At 44.9% G+C, this 21,377-nt stretch overlaps 3 protein-coding genes across 4 annotated transcripts in view; 2 read left to right on the top strand and 1 right to left on the bottom strand.

Moving 5' to 3' along the window:
• The first annotated feature begins 978 nt into the window (after positions 1-978).
• On the top strand, positions 979-2,680 carry SRR (serine racemase). Its single transcript, XM_012653042.1, has 4 exons — positions 979-1,127; positions 1,258-1,332; positions 1,811-2,020; positions 2,333-2,680. The coding sequence occupies exons 1-4, from the start codon at positions 996-998 to the stop codon at positions 2,546-2,548; spliced, it is 633 nt and encodes a 210-aa protein (XP_012508496.1). The 5' UTR covers positions 979-995; the 3' UTR covers positions 2,549-2,680.
• Positions 2,681-3,027: 347 nt separating this feature from the next.
• Positions 3,028-13,715, bottom strand: TSR1 (TSR1, 20S rRNA accumulation, homolog (S. cerevisiae)). Its single transcript, XM_012653043.1, has 15 exons — positions 13,579-13,715; positions 13,280-13,383; positions 12,759-12,978; positions 12,512-12,646; positions 11,728-12,152; positions 9,796-9,955; positions 9,203-9,351; positions 8,736-8,932; positions 7,880-8,042; positions 7,416-7,526; positions 6,257-6,389; positions 4,483-4,599; positions 3,710-3,850; positions 3,525-3,599; positions 3,028-3,395 (listed from the first exon to the last, which is right to left on the bottom strand). The coding sequence occupies exons 1-15, from the start codon at positions 13,673-13,675 to the stop codon at positions 3,217-3,219; spliced, it is 2,406 nt and encodes an 801-aa protein (XP_012508497.1). The 5' UTR covers positions 13,676-13,715; the 3' UTR covers positions 3,028-3,216.
• Positions 13,716-14,939: 1,224 nt separating this feature from the next.
• The window catches only part of SGSM2 (small G protein signaling modulator 2), a 34,465-nt gene continuing 28,027 nt past the window's right edge, over positions 14,940-21,377 (top strand). For both annotated transcript variants that reach the window (XM_012653044.1, XM_012653046.1), the window contains exons 1-2: positions 14,940-14,996; positions 18,103-18,178. In XM_012653044.1, coding sequence (XP_012508498.1) covers positions 14,940-14,996; positions 18,103-18,178 — 133 coding nt within the window. The remainder of the gene's footprint in view (positions 14,997-18,102; positions 18,179-21,377) is intronic.

Here is a 21,377-nt window from a genome sequence, read left to right on the forward strand (position 1 = left end):
AATAAAATAAAATAAAAATCACCTATAGGCTAACAACTCCAGTCGTGACCTCTCCCCTCAACACCAGACTTGTATATCCAATGATCACCTGATTTTCCCATTTGGCTGTCTTAAGAGGTTATCTCAAACTTACGATGTCAAAAACCAAACTCTTGATTTTACTCCCCTTCCCGTCTTCCTCATCTTAGTAATGGCAACTTTTATCCTTCTAGTTGCTCAAGCAAAAGTCAGAGTCATCTCTGGTAACCCTGTCACACCCCACATCTCAGTCCTACTTTCAAAATATTTCCATAATCCAACTACTTCTGCCTCTACCATTACCACTGATTCAAACCAACATCAATTCTCACCTAGATTCAGTAGCCTAAGTGGTCTGTTTGCTTTCACCCTTGCCCCACTAGTGTTTTCAAGAGAGCAACCAGAGCTATTAATTTAGTAAGTTAGAACTTGTCTCTTGTCAACTCAAAATTTTCCAGAATGGGTTCCCCTCTTACACAGTGGAAACCAAAGTCCTTACAATCACCTAAGGCCTGATGCACTGGCCCATTCCTATCTTTCCGGCATCACATATTTCTCTCCCCCAAACACTCCATGCCAGCCACACTACCTTCTTAGCAGTTCCTCAGAAAGGTCAAGCATTCCTACTCTGTAGTCTTTGCACTTGCTATTACCCTCTCCCTGGAATATTCCAGAGATCCATAGCACTTGTTCAAATTTGTCAATATATCACTTTACCAGAGGCTGTTCCTGGCCACCCTATATAAAATAAATTCCTTCATTTTTCTCTATAGCACTTAGATATATATTTACTTATATCCCACCCCTCTCCACCATATGATATAACCCCTTGAGGGCAGGGACTGTTTTGTTCACTGCAATATCTATCCCCAGTGCCTGAACAAAGTCAGAAAAAAAGGAGATTGTCAATAAAGAGTTAAACACTGAATCAAATTTGTTGGGAACTTTATTAAATGCAAATCAAGTAAGGTAAATTAATGTACTTTCAGTCCAGAGAAAATGTTACAAAGAGAATTATGGAAGAAACAGAAGGCATCATGGTACATCCCAACCAGGAGCCTGCAGTTATAGCTGGGCAAGGAACAATTGCGCTAGAAGTGCTGAACCAGGTAAAACAGCCTAGTTCTTCCTATTTAGCTACTGGTAAAGCTGTTTGGCTCTAGATTTAATTATTTTATATGTACATATAAAACTGCTTATTGATAGGCCTATTTACACTTTATATTCTTTTCACTAAAGGTTCCCTTGGTGGATGCACTGGTGGTACCTGTAGGGGGAGGAGGAATGGTTGCTGGAATAGCAATTACAGTTAAGGTGAGAAAACAGCTCCTGGAGGACTCTCTGCTTCAGAGGATTTATTTTACATCATAGTGCATTGTGGATACTTGTTCAGCATTCACCCCAGAGTATCATTCCTTCCTTCCCCTTATCCCCTGGCACTGCCTCACTATTTTCTCCTTAATCCATGACAACTTTATAGAACAAAAGCAGTTACAATGATTGACACTTTCACAGTCCTGTCCCTGAATTCCATCTCTCCAATCTACTATCCACACCAGGGGCTACCCTTTTCCCAAATAACCAGTAGGCCCAGATGTGATCCAGGGAACTGAAGGCCAGTATTAGACATACAGTTTATTTATAAAGTGCTCTAAGGTCATATTTTCATTACATCCACCAAGGAAAGGCTTTTACTTGGGCAGAAGTGTATTACCTGTTCTGCCTATTTTATTTTAGACATGCAGGCAACACTGTGGCTTGTTTTAAGGTGTCTTAATATTCCTCTTCCCAGGCTCTGAGACCTAGTGTAAAGGTATATGCTGCTGAACCCTTGAATGCAGATGACTGCTACCAATCCAAACTGAAAGGGGAACTGATCCCCAACCCATATCCTCCAGAAACCATAGCAGATGGTGTCAAATCCAGCATTGGCTTTAACACCTGGCCTATTATAAGGGACCTTGTAGATGATGTCTTCACTGTCACAGAAGATGAAATTAAGGTAAGGCTCCGATGGGAAAAGAAATAACAAAAGAATGGTACAACTCCTTAGGCAAAAGAATATTCTGTTATGAGTAGCAACTGACCCCTTGGCTAAGTGACTTCATGACATGTGGGAGCATATCCTAGATGTATCAGGACAACCCTCTTGCCAGAAGAAGCAGAGTTAGGATGAAAGAAAAGCCTTGGCAGGCACACATACGTAGCAATAAGAAAATTCAAACTGGGTGTATCCTCTTCTGGCCTTTATAATTAAACCACTCAACTCCCCTTCTCCCATTTCACTAATTCTCATTCCCCTCTGTACCAACAGTATGCAACCCAGCTGGTGTGGGAGAGGATGAAACTACTCATTGAACCTACAGCTGGTGTTGGAGTAGCTGCTGTGCTGTCTAAGCATTTTCAAACAGTATCCCCAGACGTAAAGAACATTTGTATTGTCCTGAGTGGTGGAAATGTAGACTTAACCTCCCTAACTTGGGTAAAGCAGGCTGAAAACCCAGCTCCTTTCCCATCTGTTTCTGTTTAATTATGCAAAAGGAAAAGATTCAATGTCTATAGATACTTGAACATTTTGTTTCCTTGTCATTGTCAACATTCCATCTTTCCCTCTTAAAAGTTTTCAAATGTTTAATGGGATATTTCAGTTAAGATTTAATAGTTTTTTTCGGCCGGGCGCAGTGGTTCATGCCTGTAATCCTAGAACTCTGGGAGGCCAAAGTGGGTGGATTGTTTGAGCTCAGGAGTTCGAGACCAGCCTGAGCAAGAGCAAGACCCTGTCTCTACTAAAAATAGAAAGAAATTAATTGGACAACTAAAAATATATAGAAAAAATTAGCCGGGCATGGTGGCGCATGCCTGTAGTCCCAGCTACTCGGGAGGCTGAGGCAGTAGGATCACTTGAGCCCAGGAGTTTGAGGTTGCTGTGAGCTGATGCCACGGCACTCTAGCCCGAGCAACAGAGTGACACTCTGTCTAAAAAAAAAAAAAAAAAAATTTAATAGTTTGTTGGACTAAGCAGTAGAAAAACTTCTGTACTTCACTGAGACATAGTGTCAAGGCCAAGCAAAGTCTTTTTGCAAATGGGGCAGCAGACTGATGCTGAAGTAGAAAACAAACTTTGCCCAATCACAGCCTGTAGGCTCCCATCCCTAGAATGCTAACTGGCACCAGCAAGACAGAATTTTTTAAAATCTATCACTCCATACCCACTTCAGGCACTATTGAAGAAATCTCACTTTTCACCCAAGGTACTGGTTCTGGTACATATGGATCATAAGTCCATTTGGGGAAAACTCGTTTATAGAGGTTCATCAGTACTGTGTCCTGAGATTTTAGCTTCCCATCAAAGCTGCACTTCATGTGGCCATGGGTACCTAGAAAGAAAACAGAGCAAGTTGGTCAAATTAAAAGTAGAAAATTTTAAAGCAGTGACTTCCAACCCAATAGTCATTTAGTTAACACTGAGAAATCTAGACAAGGTCCCAAATCCCACACTCTCTTACCTAAAGGCTCCTTGATGTGTCCTCTGCGGCCCCACTTTGTTCTCAGTTCCACTGGTTTAAACCACAGCACATCCTCTTAGAATAGAACACGTTAAAGACCAAAATGAAACATTTACCCACAAAATGTAAACCCAATCTTCAGACCACAAAGGCAATCAGATCCCATTTTCCTTCTTCATACCTACCTCTGCTGAAGAACATGTAACGTACCACTGCCATCTTAGTAAAAATTTTGAAAGGATGACCACTCAGAACAACTCTCTTGATGACCATTCTATCCGGATCCACTGACAACAGATGGCCTGTAGCAATGAGGCTGTGCATTCCTAAGGGGCAAAAGCAGAGCAGGAGTCTGTTCAGGAGTCAATAGGCCAAAGCCTTCATTTATTGCTCCAGTCCATTTAAAGACCTATGCAAGATTTTCTTGGAAAAACCTTAAAGCAACATTACACTATGCTACCCTCCTGGGTCCATGGCAAAGATCACTAAATGCTGTTCCTGCTAAGCCTGTCCCTAGAACCTATCCTAAATATAGGACTCGGAGCAGCTTGTACTGATTAGCTAAGGTTTTGCAAGCAAGCTAAAACCCAGTTTGTCACCCCTGCCCTAGACCCACTGTGACACTGAGATTGATAAACAGTAAGTCTTCAACCTCGTCAATAAGTTCTTTGAAACTTCAACTTTAAGCGAAACGACATATAACAAAACCAATGTTTTTCCTCTTCAACATTATAAAGAAAGGACGTTGACATTAACTGAGGGCCTCCTGTATGTCATTTTGCTTAAAGTCGAAGTTTTCAAGAAACTGTTGATGAGGTTAAGTGAAGACTTACTATATTCTGAAAACCATCATTACCTTCTCTGTACCATTTGGCTCCCAAATCTAAATACAGAAGAGACAACAATGTTAATCCTATAAGGACCTACAGGCCTGTTCACCTCTCTGAACTCAACTTACCATTGCTTTTCTGCTTGAAAAGCAGCACAGATGCAGGAGGAAAAGTGATTGGCGCATATACTGTCACCACCAGGGCCACATCAGCAGTCAGGAACCTCTGAAATTTATGTTTGTCCGCTGTCAAAACAAGGGTTAAAAAATAAAAACCAAAAACATTTTGAAAAACCGTACATAATCCAGAGGTCTATAAAAGGCTACTATTGCAACTCCTAAACCTAAAGCAGCTTGCATTTCTCTACCCCATTAGTTCTCAAAAATTTTTCCTGTCTCAATACAAATAAAGATAATGACCTACTCCTAACCAGTAACTTTTTATCTGAAGGCAGAATCTTGGAGCTTGGAAACTAAATTTGGGGTTTGAAAAAGTTCTCCAAGTGATTCTGATGCCCACCACCTCTACCTCATTTGAAAATTAGTGCATTATAGAGAATAACTTTGCTCAATCAACAGCTCTTAGTCTTGAGCACGAATTGTCAAACATTTTCTGTAAAGGGCCAAATAGTCAATACTTTAGGCTTTGCACCCATACAGTTTCTGTCCCAACTACTCAACTGTGCTACTTTAACATAAAAGCAGCCATAGACAATACATCAGCAATCCCCAATCTTTTGGCACCAGGGACTGGTTTCATGGAAGACAATTTTTCCACGGACACAGGGGAGGGGAACTCAGGCAGTGATACAAGCGATGGGGAACAGAGCAGCTATAAATACAAATGAAGCTTTGCTTGCTGGTCCACCCGGCACTCACCTCCTGCCCTGCAACACCCCCCCTCCACCTTCCTAAGTTTTACAGAAGACAATTTTTCCGGCAGGGGGTGTGGGGGGTGGTTTGGGGGCCGTGGGAGGAGGGGAGCAACCTCAGGCAGTGATGCACAGCCTGGTACCGGGCCATGGCCTGGGGGTTGAGAATCACAACAGTACATTTTAAAAAAAAAAAAAGAAAAACCTCCAATAACTCTGTTTATAAAAACAAGCAGTAGGGACAGATTTGGCCCAAAGGTCATAGTTTCCTAACCCTTGATCTTGAAGACTACCTTGAGCTTCTACTTGTACCTTCAATGTAACCTTCACCCCTTTTTTTAAACACTAAAATTATAGGAAAATAAAATATTTTAAGGGAAAGAAAAATTAATCATTCGTTTAGTCACCATGGTTTGTGAGAATAAAAATTATCCAGAACACCATTAATACTACCTTCATCATCTTCCTTCTGCCATTGCTGAAAGCTGAGTGAGCTGAGATGATGCTCAGAAGCCCCCACGTTAGTGGGCAACACATCTTCCTACTCCTAATGTGTAAGAGTACAATCATTTTTGCCACAGAAGTGTCCCTAGTCATCATTCTCCAAACTCTCATCCTGTCTCTCAACATTTCAGAACCCATACCTCTCTGCTTTACCCAACTATGGGCGACATCCAACTCCATCCCTTCACCCACAGTGCCCTGGGCACACTACACACCAAGATTTCCACACCTGAAAATACACACCCGTTTTATAAAGCAGCCAACTCCTATTCAAAACCTACTCTGACACAAATACTCACGGCAGAAAAGCCTCAGCACCATACAGAGGCTGCATCACTGGGATGCTTCAGACAGGTTCAGACATTTGGAATAAAAACATCATTGACTCCTAAGCCTGAGTATTGAAAATACTTCTAACCCAGAGATCTAAGAGTCTGAAACTGTGTATTCTGCACCCCTCCCCCAAAGTCACAGTTCCTAAAAGACAGTAAGATGGACAAAAACCCAGAAGCTTCCCCACTGCTAACCTGCAGTGTGCTGAGAGAATAAAGGTGAGGCTCGGAAGCGCCTGAATCCACAGTGGAAAATCAGCTCCTCTTTGGCTTTCACAGGTTCAATGTTGCCAGGGTCCCGTCTCACCACCATATTCAAAACTGACATCTGAGGATCAAGTAAAGAAAAAAAAACTTTGTAGTTTAGGAATACAACAGCCTAACCTGAAAGAAGACAAACCAAACTAGCAGATTCTAAGAACTGACAAGGTTAATTAGCGGTGAACTGCAGATGATGGAACACAGATTCATCTTTTACCTCTACTACCAGCTGTCACTCCAGCCAAACTTAGGCTGATCAGAGGTCTCATGCACCCCTCTGTGCTAGCTTACCTTCTCACATCTAACATAAAAGAGCTCAACATCTGCTACAAAAATCAGTGGCCTTGAAGTCATTCACTCACCACACACCTCAAAACCATATCGATTCAAACCCCTTCTTCTTCAATCCTTACCCACACTGACCCAAAGACCTGTCACATACTCCTCAATGTACATGACTGTTGGCCACCAAGAGAAAAGAAATCTGCACCTTGGCATAGACTTTTTTTTTTTTCAGACAGAGTCTCACTCTGTTGCCCGGGCTAGAGTGCCATGGCATCAGCCTAGCTCACAGCAACCTCAAACTCCTGGGCTCAAGCGATCCTTCTGCCTCATCCTCCCAAGTAGCTGGGACTACAGGCATGCGCCACCATGCCCGGCTAATTTTTTCTATATTTTTAGTTGTCCAGCTAATTTCTTTCTATTTTTAGTAGAGACGGGGTCTTGCTCTTGCTCAGGCTGGTCTCGAACTCCTGAGCTCGAACGATCCGCCCGCCTCTGCCTCCCAGGGTGTTGCCCGGCCCTAGTTTTAAGGCTGCCAACCCTTGTTCAATATCTCATCTGAAAAACAAACTTAGAGAAGTCTCAGAAACACACGGGGATTGCATCACTGAGATGCTTCAGACAGGTTCAGACATTTTGGGTAACCATCGTTGACTTCTCTATTATTGTGATTCCTAATTATAAAGGCAGAATTTTCACATCCCAAAGAGCAAAATATCAGTCACATAAACAGAATTTTAAGACTTTCAAGACAGAATGAATGGGTTGGAAAGTTTTTTAACTTCCCATTTCCCACAAGACAATAATTCACCTTCTGTTCATGAGGTAGTAAAGAAAATGCAATCAAGGGTGCTCCTTGCCTGAAGTATTCAACCACTGAGACTGGGACTTCAGAGATATGAAGTGTGACATACCAGCCAACCTGCCATGAGAAAGCAGAAAACAATCATGAGGTTACCCTTCAAAGTCCCAATAATGATGAGGCATTTCTCCAATGCTAAAAGTGTTAAAAGTCTCTCAGATTACCTTTTTAAAGCCAACCCTTGCCCTTTAAGATGCTTCAAGTACCCATATTCAACTTTTTCACTTAACATCTTTGATACCTCTTTGTTCCCGATATCACTCTTAGAGATGACTCAGTGCCTCCCCTAATTCATCTAAGGGCAGCACAAAATAAAGTAAGGTACCTCATTCTCATGCCAAGAGAATGAGTAAAGTAGGGAATACATTGACAAAAGCAAATTATAGGATGGACAAGGGAGGGAAAGTAGATACCTCAGCTCCTTCAACCTCTTTTTCCTCAATCTCTTTAAAGATGCTTTTCCTAGTATTAGTAAAGTTCTGAAACTGAAAGATCCGAGCGTAATCTGGAGGAAGGTTTTCCTTAGGATCCCATGGAGATGTCCGGAAGCTCTTGAGACCTCTGTATTTCTGAAATCTAGAATATAAAAGATTTTAAAGAAAATTAAGTCAGACTTATATGGTGCTACATGGACTCACGTCACTTCTAAAATGGCTATCACGCTACCTTAAAAGAACTCTGGTTACTATCTCTGAAAATAACCTAATAGCTTAAACCAAGACCAAACTCCAAATTAACTTGTAAGAAGTATATCAGAACCAAACCCAAGCTTCTCACTGACAAAGTATTTACAGTGGCTCCTATTGCCTGACAGGGAGTGGCTCTTTAACCTGACAAACAAGATCCTTAGTAATAGCCTTACCCCTCTAATATCCAACATGAACTCTCTGGCTTTAGTCAGACCCACCTCCAGAGCAGACATGATCATTTACATCTTCGTGCTTTTACTTTTGCTGTCCCACCCAAACCCCTCAAAACCTCCAAACATTATATACTTCAACTGAATATTAGCTCCTATAGAAGTATTTGCTAATTAACCTTAGTATTTCTCCTTCATTGAAGTCCCATAACATTAGTCTAAACCATAGTCTAGAGCTTGATTATATATTACTGTTTCCTCTATGTATGTTTTGCTTTGTGATATAAAATATTAGCCCTTCAGGAGCATGAACAATGTGTTTTTCTTCTTTTGCATCACACTGACATAGTTCTGAGCCAATTAAGTTTCAAATAAAAACTTATTGATTGAATTTAGACTTGTTGACTAACCGAATTCTAGCAGCCATGTCACGGGGGGTGTCTATTTCATCTGGAAACATCTCTTCCAGTCTTTCTTGTTTGTATTTCTCCAACATTTTTTCCTCAGCTTCTTCATCTACTTTCTCATCATACAGATCATCATGCACAGATTCCCCTATAGTCATAGTTTCATATTCTTCCTCTTCTTCCTCTTCACTACTCTCATCCTGTAGAAGGATTACAGTTATTTCAGAAGAAAATCACACTTGTCTCTATCCCAAAGGCCATTAAGCTAATAATAAAGTAATTTTACTAGATACCTATTCCCAACAAATATAAATTTTAAGAGAGACTAAGTTTTAAGACAAAAATCTCATCCCCAGCAACTAGAGTCATGCTTAAGAAACTGACCACAAGCACCCCTTAAGATCAAGAGTTGCACTTTGCCCTGCGTTTGGAGCTGTACACAGAAGTGGCATAACGGCCCATTTCCTTACCTGAGATTCCTCTTCCATAAAATCCTCATGTTCTGTATGATCATAATCATCTCCTCCACCACTTTCGCCATCTTCATCCAAAATCCATTCAGCTTGGTAACTGGATGTTCCTTTGGGGACCTTCTTTACCACCTTGGAGCTTTCCTTAACTGTAAAAAGCCCAAACAAGTTAAGAAAATCATATAACTCCTTTCTCCTATCACTCTGGTTATTCTCACCTAGGCAACACACTAGATATTGCTATCAACAGGGAAATCTCTAGCAGACACTGAGTAGAACAGACTACTTCCAAATTTAATTTGGCTGCCTCACACCTAGCAATATTTACGCAGCTAAATAAACCCTGCGATGAATCCGAGATTGTTAATCTGTTCATTATAGAACAATAACACAAGTAATTTTCAGAAGTGGAGCAAAGCTGTGTCCAATGTTTGCTTAGTGAAAACACGCAGCATTTGGGGATAAGAAGTGAGTGACAAACCTTCAACTACATCCTCATCCTACTCCACTCTATAGGGTCCTCACTGTGAGAAGCTAGACAAACTCCACAGTTCTAGGTTGCATAAATTATAAACAAGTTTGCCAATACTAACCATTTGTTTCACTCAGCTCCTCCTCAGTGGGCCAGGTTTGCTCCCCCTCCATTGGATCTGGGATAGCCTCCGTTTGTAAGGATTCCTGTCTATCAGGGTCTGCCTTCATTAGGACCTTAAGGTCTTCTTCCATATCAGCTACAGCATCTGCAGCACAAATCTCAAAACCAAAAGCAGGTGATGATTAGTCTAACATTACCAAAAATCTAAAAACAGTAACCAGAAAGATCAGAAATGTAAGTTCTCATGCAGATGATGAATGAAACAGGCCAAAATTTGCCAAATGGCCATTTCCTAATTTTAAGTCTCTATACTTCTGTTTTTTTTTGTTTGTTTTTTCAAGGAGAATTGAGTCTTGCTCTGTCACCCAGGCTAGAGTACACTGGTGTCATCACAGCTCACTGTAGCCTCTAACTCCTGGGCTCAAGCAATCCTCCCGCCTCAGCCTCCCAAGTAGCTGGGACTACAGCCATGTGCCACCACACCTAGCTAATTTTGTAATTTTTATTTTTTTGCAGAGACACGGTCTCACTATGTTGCCCAGGCTGGTCTTGAACTCCTGGGCTCAAGCTATCCTCCTGCCTCAGCCTCTTGAGTAGCTGAGACTACAGGTAAACACACCTGGCTAATTTTTCTTTTTGTAGAGTCAGGGTCTCGCTATGTTGCTCAGGCTGGTTTTGAACTCCTGGCTTCTTGGGAGGCCAAAGTGGGAGGATCATTTGAAGTCAGGAGTTCGAGACCAGCCTGAGCAAGAGCAAGACCCCGTCTCTACTAAAAGTAGAAAAACTTAGCCAGGCGTGGTGGTGCACAACCGTAGTTCTAGCTACTCAGGAGGCTGAAGCAGGAGGATCACTTAAGCCCAGGAGTTTGAGGTTGCTGTGAGCTAGGCTGATGCCACAGCACTCCAGCCCAGGTGACAGAGTGAGACTCTTGACTCAAAAAAAGACTCTTGACTCAAAAAAAAAAAGAAAAAGAAAAAAATGAACTCCTAGCTTTAAGGAATCCTCTTGCCTTGGCCTCCCAAAATGCTAGGATTATAAGGTATGAGCCAGTACGCCAGCCTGATTTCTTCAAAGTTCAAAAAAACCTTTGATCTATCAATGTGCCTCAGTGCATATTGTCTCTATCTTCTAGGATATTCTTTCATTGCTCTTCAACTCGTAAGTCACATTCATCCTTCTCAACACCTGGCTCAAGTCTGATCTCTTCTGTGAAGCTTACTAATCTACTTTCTTACCTTCCACAGCAGGTCTGTCTGTACCTTTACAATATACTATCTCGAACTTTACTTCACGTGGGTTTGCCATTTTTTTCTGACCCAATTAAGTTATTTGAGAAAGTGACCATTATCTTTTTTTTTTTTTTTTTTTGAGACAGAGTCTTGCTTTAGTTGCCTGGGCTAGAGTGAGTGCCATGGCGTCAGCCTAGCTCACAGCAACCTCAAACTCCTGGGCTCAAGCGATCCTTCTGCGTCACCCTCCCGCGTAGCTGGGACTACAGGCATTCACCACCATGCCCAGCTAATTTTTTCTATATATTTTTAGTTGTCCAATTAATTTCTTTCTATTTTAGTAGAGACGGGGTCTCGCTCTTGCTCAGGCTGGTTTCGAACTCCTGAGGTCAAACAATCCGCCCACCTCGGCCTCCCAGAGTGCTAGGATTACAGGCGTGAGCCACGGCGCCTGGCCAGTGACCATTATCTTCTGTGTCTTCTATAAACTCAGAGCCAACTGCAGTGCAGGGTACCTAGAAAGTGCTATATAAATATGTGATTCATCAACACATTTGAAGTTGACTGTTGCCTTACTTCAAACTAGCAGTTCCCTCATTGGCTGAAGTGTACAGACTACCTTCTTTGAATTTTAAATTTCCATCCTTCACCAATTTACATATGAATCTACAATACATGGTTTTAAAAAATATCAGCCTTACCTCCATTTCCATGCCTGGGTCCTTCTGGGATTTAATTATTCTAGGATTTAAAGGGAAAGGGTCCAGGGGGGCATCTATCTGTTTCATTTGGAAATCGCCATGTCCAGTGATATGCAGCAAGCTATTTACATTCAGAGTCTGCCCACGAACATAGCCTGAAATTTTCAAGGTCCCCACCAAATTATTCTCTTCATTAGGCACAAAATCAGCAGCATGGGCAAAAAGGTAGGCCCGTCGATCTCGAAAAGCAAGATGCCGTTGCTTTTGGTTAGCCAACTGCCTGAGCAGCATCCCTGCCTCCTGTTGAGTGTCTAACAGGAAGAGTTTGTCATCCGGAAAGCGTTTCTCCATGGCTTTACTGAGTTTCTTTCTGGCATCTATTTGTTTCTTCAGTGGGAGGCCAGAAACTCCCTGGACAGCTAGTGCTATAAGCAAAAGAGAAAGGGTTTCATGACATATTGATTCGCTACATGAAAATCCCCCTGTAGTTCACAACCTAACAGCTCAGTTGTAAGCCCAGAGATCAATGGGAAACCTAATACTTGACTACCCTAAAGGAATTTCAGTGAAATCAAACTTCATCTTCTTTCTCTGGGCAAAGGACAGCCCAGAAATAAAAAGGCACTTTGATTGATAACTTGTAAACAATGGACCGAGTTTTATCTGTACATGTATACTCCACCACCAGCTAAACAGAACTCATCACAGTGCCTGGAAAATTATAGGTGCCCAATAAATATTAATTCACTTCCTTCCCTGGCCTCTGATACTCCAATTCACTTACTATAGGTGGGAAGTCCCTGAGCAAAGAGGCAGGAAAGGCAGTAATTCCCAGTGCTGTCCCAGCCTTCTAGTGGATCAAGGAGGAACAGGATGGTATCAGCTACTTTAGCCATGTCTAACACAGTGTGCAGATCCCCTGGAGATAGAAGACAAAGTAACAAATAGGTGGTTGACATCAGCACATTATACACAAAAAAAATGACCCCTAACTCAAACATAAGATAGAAAATATTGTTGTATGCTCTAACCTGGCCTTGCAGATGTGAAAAACCATCGATGTTTCAAGCGAGGGCATAGCAGCATAAAGCTATGGGTGCTTCCCAGTTCATTCAAGTGTACTACTCCACTGTCCCTATCTTGAAGCAGCCGAAAGGCCTCTGGTAGGGAAATTCTGTTGTGCAGGGGCACCACCAATACCTGATGAGGAGGGCCATCCTTGCTGCCCAGCTGTCTCTTCTCTGCCAGAACCTGAGAATAGAAAGGATCAGCAAACATCTCAATGTCTCAGTGCTTCAATCCAGTATTGCATTTCCAATAGTACAGATGCCCACCTCCCTCCATCATGCAACAAATATCTCTCTTGCATGCCAGCGTGGTGGCAGTTCTGACCAAAGCAAAGAATGCTCTAGTGAGTCTGAAAGCCCGACATGTGCTCTAGGGTTATTCTCTGTCCCTGGCCCCTTCCCTGGGTCACATTTTCTAGTTCGAGGCATTGCCCACCTAGAGCGATTGAGAAGCCGCATCATTTCCCAACCCCCGCTCCTCTCACCGCCTCCTTCTTCTGCTTTCGGAGCTGGCTGGCGCGATGCCTCTGGTCTACTCTGCTGAGCTCTTTTCTCACTTTCTTGCTTAGGGTTTTCGGTGCTAAACGGCCTGGAGGGAAGATCAGAAGGAGCTGTTGTGCCCGATATCAGAAGAAGGTCAAGTGAGGGGCTCCCTCTCCGCCCATCTTAGAAAGGGCCTTTCGCATGCACGGGGCCTACGCCGCAAACGGCAGCTCAGTCTGAGAATAGGGAAGAAGTTAATATTGGCTAAATAGCCCTTCTTTCTCCTACCCTATCTTCTCACCCTTGCCGTCCCGCTGTGCAGATCCCCGACCCCGATGCCGCCCGCCTTTGTGGGCTTTATTTTGTTGCTTGAGTGGACCGGAGCGGTGTGCCGCCATGCCGAAGCTCGCGTGTACCAAGTCAGCACTGCTTCCGGGCCGGGAAGAGCGTTTCCGGTCCCTTCCATGGGGGCGGGCCCTCTCCGGGGCGGGCGGGGAGTCCCGCGCCCTCTAGCTAGGGTCTCTACCACCAGTCTATAAGAACACCACGCCCGCCTATTTGCAAAGCCGCGGTGGGAACTTTTCCCACGCCGCAGTCTGCAGTTGGGGACTCTAAAACGCCGGACGTAGACTCTCCAGGCAAGGGGTCTCTATCCAGGAGGGCTGTTTTGCTGCCTTGTATTTTATTTTTTACGCTGTAAAATTGCATCACGTAGGAAGATGTTGAATGGGAGACTGTCTGTTCGTGCGGAAGAGGCCTAAGCCCCTCGCTCTCACCTAGATTCGGGCGTGCCGCTCTTCATTTTGCAACAGCAGGTGTTCTTTATCACTTCGTGCAACCTCCTCCTCTCTCAATTTCCTTGTAAGGCTGGTGAAGTTCCAAAACGAATCGCGTGGAAGGGATCTCTCTCACCTTCACCTGCTCAGTCCAAGTTCCCACCTCCCACATAGCGGCAAGAAGGGCCAGACGAGACACGGCTGCCCCGAGGGGAAGGGAGGAGGCCGTGACCCTAGTGCCTCTTTTCCCACAAACTTTATAACTGAATGGTGACGGCTGGCCCGGGCACGGCCAGGCGACGAATGCTGGCTTCCCTGTGAGCAGGCTCGAACCGCAGGCCCTCTCGGCTCCCTGCTCTGTTCCTCCGGTCGGGAGAACGAGCAGGTAGAAGTCAGGGGGCAACTAGCTAGATTGAGGCCCGCCCGGGCGCGAGCGACTTCCCCCTCAGCCGTGGAGCTGCGGGATGCAGGGTTGGCTTGGCTTGGCCGGGAGCGGAGCTGGGTGCCGGCGCTCACAATGCGGCTTCGCGCCCTCTGGGCGGGAGCAGGCGCGTTACCATGACAGCGACCCCAGTGGCGCGCGCCTGGGCTCGCCGCCCCCAAGCGCGCGAAGGCTTCCCCCAGCCCCGACTTCCCGCTGTCGCTGTGCGCAACCCCCCCTCTGGCGGTGGGAAGGGGCCGGACCTGCTGCCTGACGTCTGTGTGGGGCTCGGAAGATGGCTGCGGAGCCGAGCACCGGGCAGTGGGTGCGGCGGTGGCGGCGGGTGGGGAGCGCGGCGGGCGGGGGCTCCACCTCTCGCGTGGGGCGCTGAGCGGAGAGGCGCGGAGGCGGCGAGGGCGAGCTGGGGGATTGGGGGGCCGCTCGGCGCCGCCTCCCCGCCACATCATGGGCAGCACGGAGGACGCAGTCAAAGAGAAACTGCTGTGGAACGTGAAAAAGGAGGTACGGTCGGGGCAAGAACCCCGGGGGGCTTGCGCCCTGGCCTGCGCGGCCCAGGGGTCTGAAAGATCCGCTCCCACCCCTCGGCGCGAGCGCCCCCGGGCCTAGCCTGGGCCGGGCGGGGACGGGGTCCTGGGCCGAATGCGGCTCCCGCCTCCCTCCCTGGGGCAGCACCCCTGGACCCGAGGGGCCAGGCTGGCGCCCCGGGGCTTGTTTGCTTCACCATCCCGCAGCTCCCCGCCCTGTGACGGCAGCAGCGCTGGGAAACCGAGGTCGGGGGAGGGGTGGCAGCGATTTCTAGAGAACCGGAGCTTCCCATTCATTGCCGGTGCCGCCTGGGGAGGGGCGGGGCTAAGTGGGTGATTTGGGGGCTTAGCTTCCCCTTGTCCTACATCGCCCCTCCGGTATCCCTCTGACAACTGAGTCCTAGCTGCCAGAGGGTTCGCGGCACACCTCACTGTTTTTCCCTCCACGCCCACCTCCTTACCCAGGGACCAGGGGTTTTTTTTTGAGAATGATTTTTAAAACTAGGATTTTTTTCCCTTTTGAGGGAATCCTCCCACTTCAGAAAGAGAAGAGTCCTTCCCTCTACTAAGGCCCTTTGCCTTGACCCTGCCCAAAAATCCATTTCAATTTCAGTGGTTGAGAGGGGGTGCCCATATGAATGACTCACTCCCCTGTGAGAGCTGGAAAGCTCAAACCCGAAGAGTAGTTTGGAATGGATTAGGCCTCCCTCCCCCTCCTGCCTCTGTAGCTATCCTCTACTAGATAAGAGAACTCAATGAAGGCAGGGAAGCCCCCTGTGCTTTTTCCACTGTGCTGTATCCAGTGTCTGACACACTGTAGGCACTCAGTGACTGTTTGGTAAATAGATGTGTTGTTCTTGGAGATTTAGAGGCCTGGTGGGAAACCATAAATTTTGGAATAGTCTGGACCTAGTTCTTTGTGACCTTGAGTAAATTACTTAGCCTGAGTCTAGATCTCTTTATCTTCTGTAATCTCTGTCTACCTCATTTATAAAAGTTTACGATATTGGATCCCTTCTTAGAGTTTCAGGATTAGGGAAGAGTCTGGGTTCTCATAAAATCCTGAAAAGCTCCAGATGGTTCTCCTGCATTAACTATGGCCTGGTTACTGTACCCTAACATTTGTTTCCTTCCCTCTCCTTGGCAAAGATGTAGTTGAAGTCATCACCTTTCTAGCTTGTGGGAGAAGCTTCATTGTGCCTTTGCTGTGAAGTGGCCAGGAAAGGTTTTCTTAAGCCAGGGTTGTATCAAATCAACATTTAAGCCCCAATTCTGCTCTCCCCAAGAAAAAGAGAAATCTCAGTGATTATCAGGAAGAAAACAGTCTAGTGACAGAGACTTGTAGAAATATGAGTACAAACAAAAACAAAAGTAGCTTTACCCAAACTGTAGACGGATGTGGTGGGATTATTGGTGTGATCTAAATTTGGGAATTGGTCAAGGATAATGGGAAGGATTTTTGAGAAGACAATGATTTTTCCCCCAGTGCTTAGGAAATACTACTCCAAGAACAATTCCTAAGAAAATGTGAGAAATACTCAGAATATGCCACAGCTGTGTATCTTACCCGACAAAGGTTGGCCTGCTTTGAACTCAATGCATTTCCCTTCCTCATTCAGTGCTCAATTTCCACAGAACCATATTCTTTTCTCTCCTACAAGAAGAGACAATGGGGATAATTACAGGCAAGGCTGGCCTTTCACAAAGGACCTCTATTATAATTCTAGGATCATCTGTAGGTCCTCTTAACCCAAAAATCTGCCCCACCAGCCTGCTTCGGATGCCTCCTGGTCTTTAGTTGTGACATTATGCTCTGTTTAATGCAAACACCCCTTGAAAGTAACTAGAAAGCTTTTAATAGTTGAGAGTGCATAAATCGATTTGATGCCCTTTTATCTAACCACTAACTGTGGGCAGTTTCCAGCAGAGAGGAGCCTCCAGGTCCTTCCCTCCTCTTGCCCAGGTTTTTGACAATCTACCACCTTCTGAGCTATACAGTCCTGGGAGAGTGATTTGGGATCCAGGGCAGCATCAGAACACTTTATGCCTGTCCAAAGAATGGCAAAGATTAGCTCTGCCCAGGGCTTGCTTTATCTGTAAGATTTTACACTGGGGTTGAGGTAATCCCTCTCTCTAATATCCAGTATTAGTATCTGTCTCCTGGCTTCCTCTACAACTATCTACAACATAAACAAATCTCAGAATTACACAGGTGAGCAAAAGAAACCAGTAATAAACCACTACACACTGATTCCATTTATAAAAAGCGTAAAAACACACAAAACTATAGTATTAGAAGTCAGGTTAGTGAGTACCATCAGGTGGAAGTAGTGGCTGGAAAGGACCATGACAGGGCAAGAAGGTACTTTCGGGTGTTGGTCTCATGTTCTGTTTCTTGCTGTAGATACTGGTTTACAGGAGTGTTCAGTTTGTGAAAAATTCACTAACCATATAATTATGATGTAAGCTCTTTTCCATATGCTTACTTTATATCAATTAAAAAGGGATTTTTTAAAGTGCTTTCTTAAAGAAGGATGTGACTGCTTACCTTCTGAGGTATTTGGAAACTTTTACATCCAGGTAGGAACCCAAAACATGAGGGTTTTAAACCATAGATAGAAGGCTGGATTTTTTAGCATGTAGAGAGTGTTCCTGAGGCATGAGGCCTACCCCTAACCTCAGAGAAGGGGAAAAAATGAGGGGCAGGTTGTTTACCTACAGCGTGTATGGAGACAGTTTGTCTCTAAAGCAATGTGTCTGCCTAGAAGCCCCTCTCCAGCTGAGTACAGATAAGCAAACAGCATCCTATCCCTGTTCTCCAAGGCAGGGCACTCCCACCTGGCTAGAACATCTGCACTGATTGGTTGGTGAGTTTTTGGCATCTCTTTTCTTGATTTCCTCTCCGAAAGGCTTGAAGCAGACTTTACTGAAGAAACTTAGCTTCCTCACCCCTCCCATACTTATCATCTCTGCAAGTGTCTGAAAACCCAGACTAGGAGGGCAAAGCCAACCTATTATTTGCCTGGTGGTCTTTGATAAGAAAAAGAATAATGAAAATAATGATGGTGTCCATGTGTCCACAGGTGAAGCAAATCATGGAAGAGGCTGTCACCAGGAAGTTTGTGCATGAAGATAGTAGCCACATCATTGCTCTGTGTGGTGAGTGACTGACCGAAGGATGATGGGAGGTGGGTCTAGAGCTGAGGACACTGTCCTGGGGCCAGGAAAAGAATAGTCCTCAGGTTTAGTAGTTCTCAAACCTGGCTGCAAGTCCAAATCAACTTGGAAGTTTTTGAAATGTCCTTGGGCCTCATTGCATTCCTACTGAATCAGGATATTCAGTGCCAAGAATCTGGATATTCTGTATATTTTTAGTTTCCCAGGACAGTAACTCTTAAATGTTAGCGGGCATAAGAATCACCTGAAGAGCTTGTTAAAACACAGATTTCTGGGTCCTAACCCTGGAGTTTCTGATTCTAATAGGTCTGGGGTGGGCCTGAGAATTTGGATTTCTAAAATTTCACAGATGATGCTTATGTTGCTGGTCTGGGGACCACACTTGGAGAACCACTGTCGTAGGTAATTTGGTTTGGGGAACCATTGCTCTAATTTATCCTTATTTTAGCTTTGGGGGAAGGGTTTATGCTTTGGGGATGCTTTCTGTGCTACTTTTACTTTCTGATTAATTCCACCTGTGTTGCTCCATCATCCTAATTCTCCAAGCACTTTATCGGATGCAAAAGAACATAATTATAGGCTAGGAGGTATAGCCAAAACCTTCCTGCATTGGACGGGAGAAAGTCCGTAATAAGCCACCACATCCTCCTCAACACGAAAACTTTTGCCTTTGTAGGAATAAGCCTATGTCTTCGCACAAAGTTTTCTTATATTTTCAGAAATTTGACCTCCCTCTAAACTCCCTGTCTGAAAGGACAAGGAGCCATTTGCCAGCTCTGTGTCATTTTCCTTGGCCTCTGAGATTGGTGTTTGGGGTTTATGGAAGGGGGAGGAATGAAAGAGCATGGAGCAGGGACACTTTTTGGCAGTGGCATGGTGAGGCAGATAGAGCTGTTCTTCCCATCGGTCTAATAACAAATACCCATTGAGGGCTCACCAGGCACCAGCCACTGTTCTCTGTGCAAGGAATGGCACTGACAAGACAGTGCCTCTGCCCCAGGAACTTACGTTCTGTTGAGGAGATGGGCAAAAAACAAATGCACAAATAAATATATAATAACAGGTAGTGATAAAAGATTTGAAGAAAAATAATGAAGAGAGATGTGAGAGGATAATCAGGGTGAGGCGGCCCATGAGCAGAGTCTGAGTGACAGACTTGGGTTTGAATCCTGGTGCTCTGCTTCATAAGTCGTCTTGGGTAATTTTCTTAACTTCTGTCAACCTCAGTTTGCTCCTCTAAAAACAGCACAACAATTCCCACCGCAAGGAATTTTTGTGGGGATTGAAATGATGCATATGAATGTTCATTTCTAGAATTATAAGAGCTCAGAAAATGTCTTTCCTTCTCTTTTGGATGTTGAGGCTGAAGCTAGGTTTGCAGGATTTGAGTTCCCACCATCTCCCATTTGGGTAAGTTTCCCTAGTTCTTTGAGATGATGTAATAATGATTCTCAGGTTTACAAGGAACAAGCTGATCTCAGCTTTTCCTGGCAGAACCTAAGCTTTGGAAAGAAACATACCAGTCTTACAATTAGGAACTTTGAAGAGTATTAGAACTTTATTCCTTTCCCCTTGTGCTGTGTTCCCTTGATGTTAGCAGTGTCTGTCGGCACCAGAAGGGCTCTGCTGGCAGTCCAGTTATGCATAGCTTGGTGCTAGGCTTCATCAAAGCATACACACTAGAGAAAACAGAATAAAATAGTGCAAACAGCTTGTGCATGGGCCCCACGTGTGGGTAGCCATGGGAGAACGAAGGAAAAGGGGCTGGGGGAAGAGAGGCAGGATAAAAGCTATGGGTGTCTCACATTCATGCCATTAGGGTAAGCAAAAATGGTCAGCTCTCCTCCAGTCAGTTGCAGGAGTCCCCGGGGAAAGAGTGGGCTTTCACTTTTGTCTCCTGTCTGGAAGCACGCGGCTGTTTCCAGGAGGCAGGGATATTACACTCAAAAGCAATGATTTTTCTACTTTTAGCCAGTTTCAGTTGCTAAAATAGAACAAAGCCCCTAAGTCTCCAGAGTTCTAAATTCAGCCCAGGAGCAAGAGGAGCCCTGTCCTGTCAGTCCTCAGCAGGTGCTTCAGGTCTACCAGTATAAACTTAAATGCCTACAGGGTCAGACAAAAAATGTCCACAAGGGAAGCTGTCCAGATGTGAGACAGTAGGCAGTGGTGGGGGCTTGCCCTGTGTCAAGGGGCAGCCACTGTTCAGCTCCTACAGGAATGCATGCCCAGACTTCCCATAACCTCTCTTTTATTTTAAGAAAAGCCAAAAGTCTGGGTTTTTAGATGAAATTTCCCACTTTTTAAATGCTGACAACTAATTCCCATTTAAAAAAAAAAATGTGTGGGCCAAACAAAAGGCATCTGCAAGCCTCTGCCTTGGGCTGTACATAGTTTCAGTGGAGAACAGGAGCTGGAGGGGTTGCCACCAGTGTCAAGCGAAGTTGAGCTGGGGCATCTGAGACCCATCAAGAAAGGAATCCTCATGCTTTATCAAAATTGGTGTTCAGTGGTGAGGTAAATCCCAATTTGGGATCAAAATCAGGTTAGTTCAAAGCATTGAGTGTCAACCATTTTTCCCCCACCTGTAAGTTATTTCCATGCATCACAAGGTAGAATCATAATCAGGGATTCTTGCAGGGGTGGGGGAGGGAAGACAAGACGTACATTGATCGAAAACGCCACCCCTTTGCCTTTTTGGAGATTGTGGTGTGCCAGTCTCCCTCATGCCCTGGAAAAATGCTCTGAAATGCATTTTTAGTCTGAGGTAGATCTAGACTTAAACTGGGTCTTGATGCTGTCCTAGCCACGACCAGAATTCAACTTTGTTCTGGGAGAAATGCAAATATAGGGAACGTGCTAAGAGATGAGGAGCAGACAGAGTGATTGCATTCCCTAGAGCTGCAGGGGGTGCTGGTGTCCTGGGTCCCTGGGCTCCACACTGGCCCTCTGTTCTTGTCAGAGGACGGTTAGGGAGTGATTGAGGAAAGAGCCAGGACTAGGCAAAATGAGCTGCTCTGAGCTTGGTTAGAATACAGATGTTTGAACTGAAAAAACAGAACCTTTCTGGAGAGCCTTAGAAATGGAACTGAAGGCCGGGCGTGGTGGCTCATGCCTGTAACCCTAGCTCTCTGGGAGGCCGAGGCGGGCGGATTGTTTGAGCTCAGGAGTTCGAAACCAGCCT

The sequence above is a fragment of the Propithecus coquereli genome, unplaced genomic scaffold (assembly GCF_000956105.1).
Source record: "Propithecus coquereli isolate 6110/MARCELLA unplaced genomic scaffold, Pcoq_1.0 Scaffold409, whole genome shotgun sequence".
In the NCBI taxonomy this organism is placed as follows: domain Eukaryota; kingdom Metazoa; phylum Chordata; class Mammalia; order Primates; family Indriidae; genus Propithecus; species Propithecus coquereli.

What these genes read in the sequence shown, in the direction of transcription:
- SRR (XM_012653042.1), top strand. Translation starts at nt 996, where the DNA reads ATGTACTTTCAGTCCAGAGAAAATGTTACAAAGAGAATTATGGAAGAA. An exon ending in CGCTAGAAGTGCTGAACCAG is followed by an intron (nt 1,128 to 1,257) that starts GTAAAACAGCCT and finishes TTTTCACTAAAG; the next exon opens with GTTCCCTTGGTGGATGCACT. An exon ending in TCACAGAAGATGAAATTAAG is followed by an intron (nt 2,021 to 2,332) that starts GTAAGGCTCCGA and finishes CTGTACCAACAG; the next exon opens with TATGCAACCCAGCTGGTGTG.
- TSR1 (XM_012653043.1), bottom strand. Translation starts at nt 13,675, where the DNA reads ATGGCGGCACACCGCTCCGGTCCACTCAAGCAACAAAATAAAGCCCAC. An exon ending in TTATGGAAGAGGAATCTCAG is followed by an intron (nt 8,933 to 9,202) that starts GTAAGGAAATGG and finishes ATCCTTCTACAG; the next exon opens with GATGAGAGTAGTGAAGAGGA. An exon ending in TACTACCTCATGAACAGAAG is followed by an intron (nt 6,390 to 7,415) that starts GTGAATTATTGT and finishes CTTGATCCTCAG; the next exon opens with ATGTCAGTTTTGAATATGGT.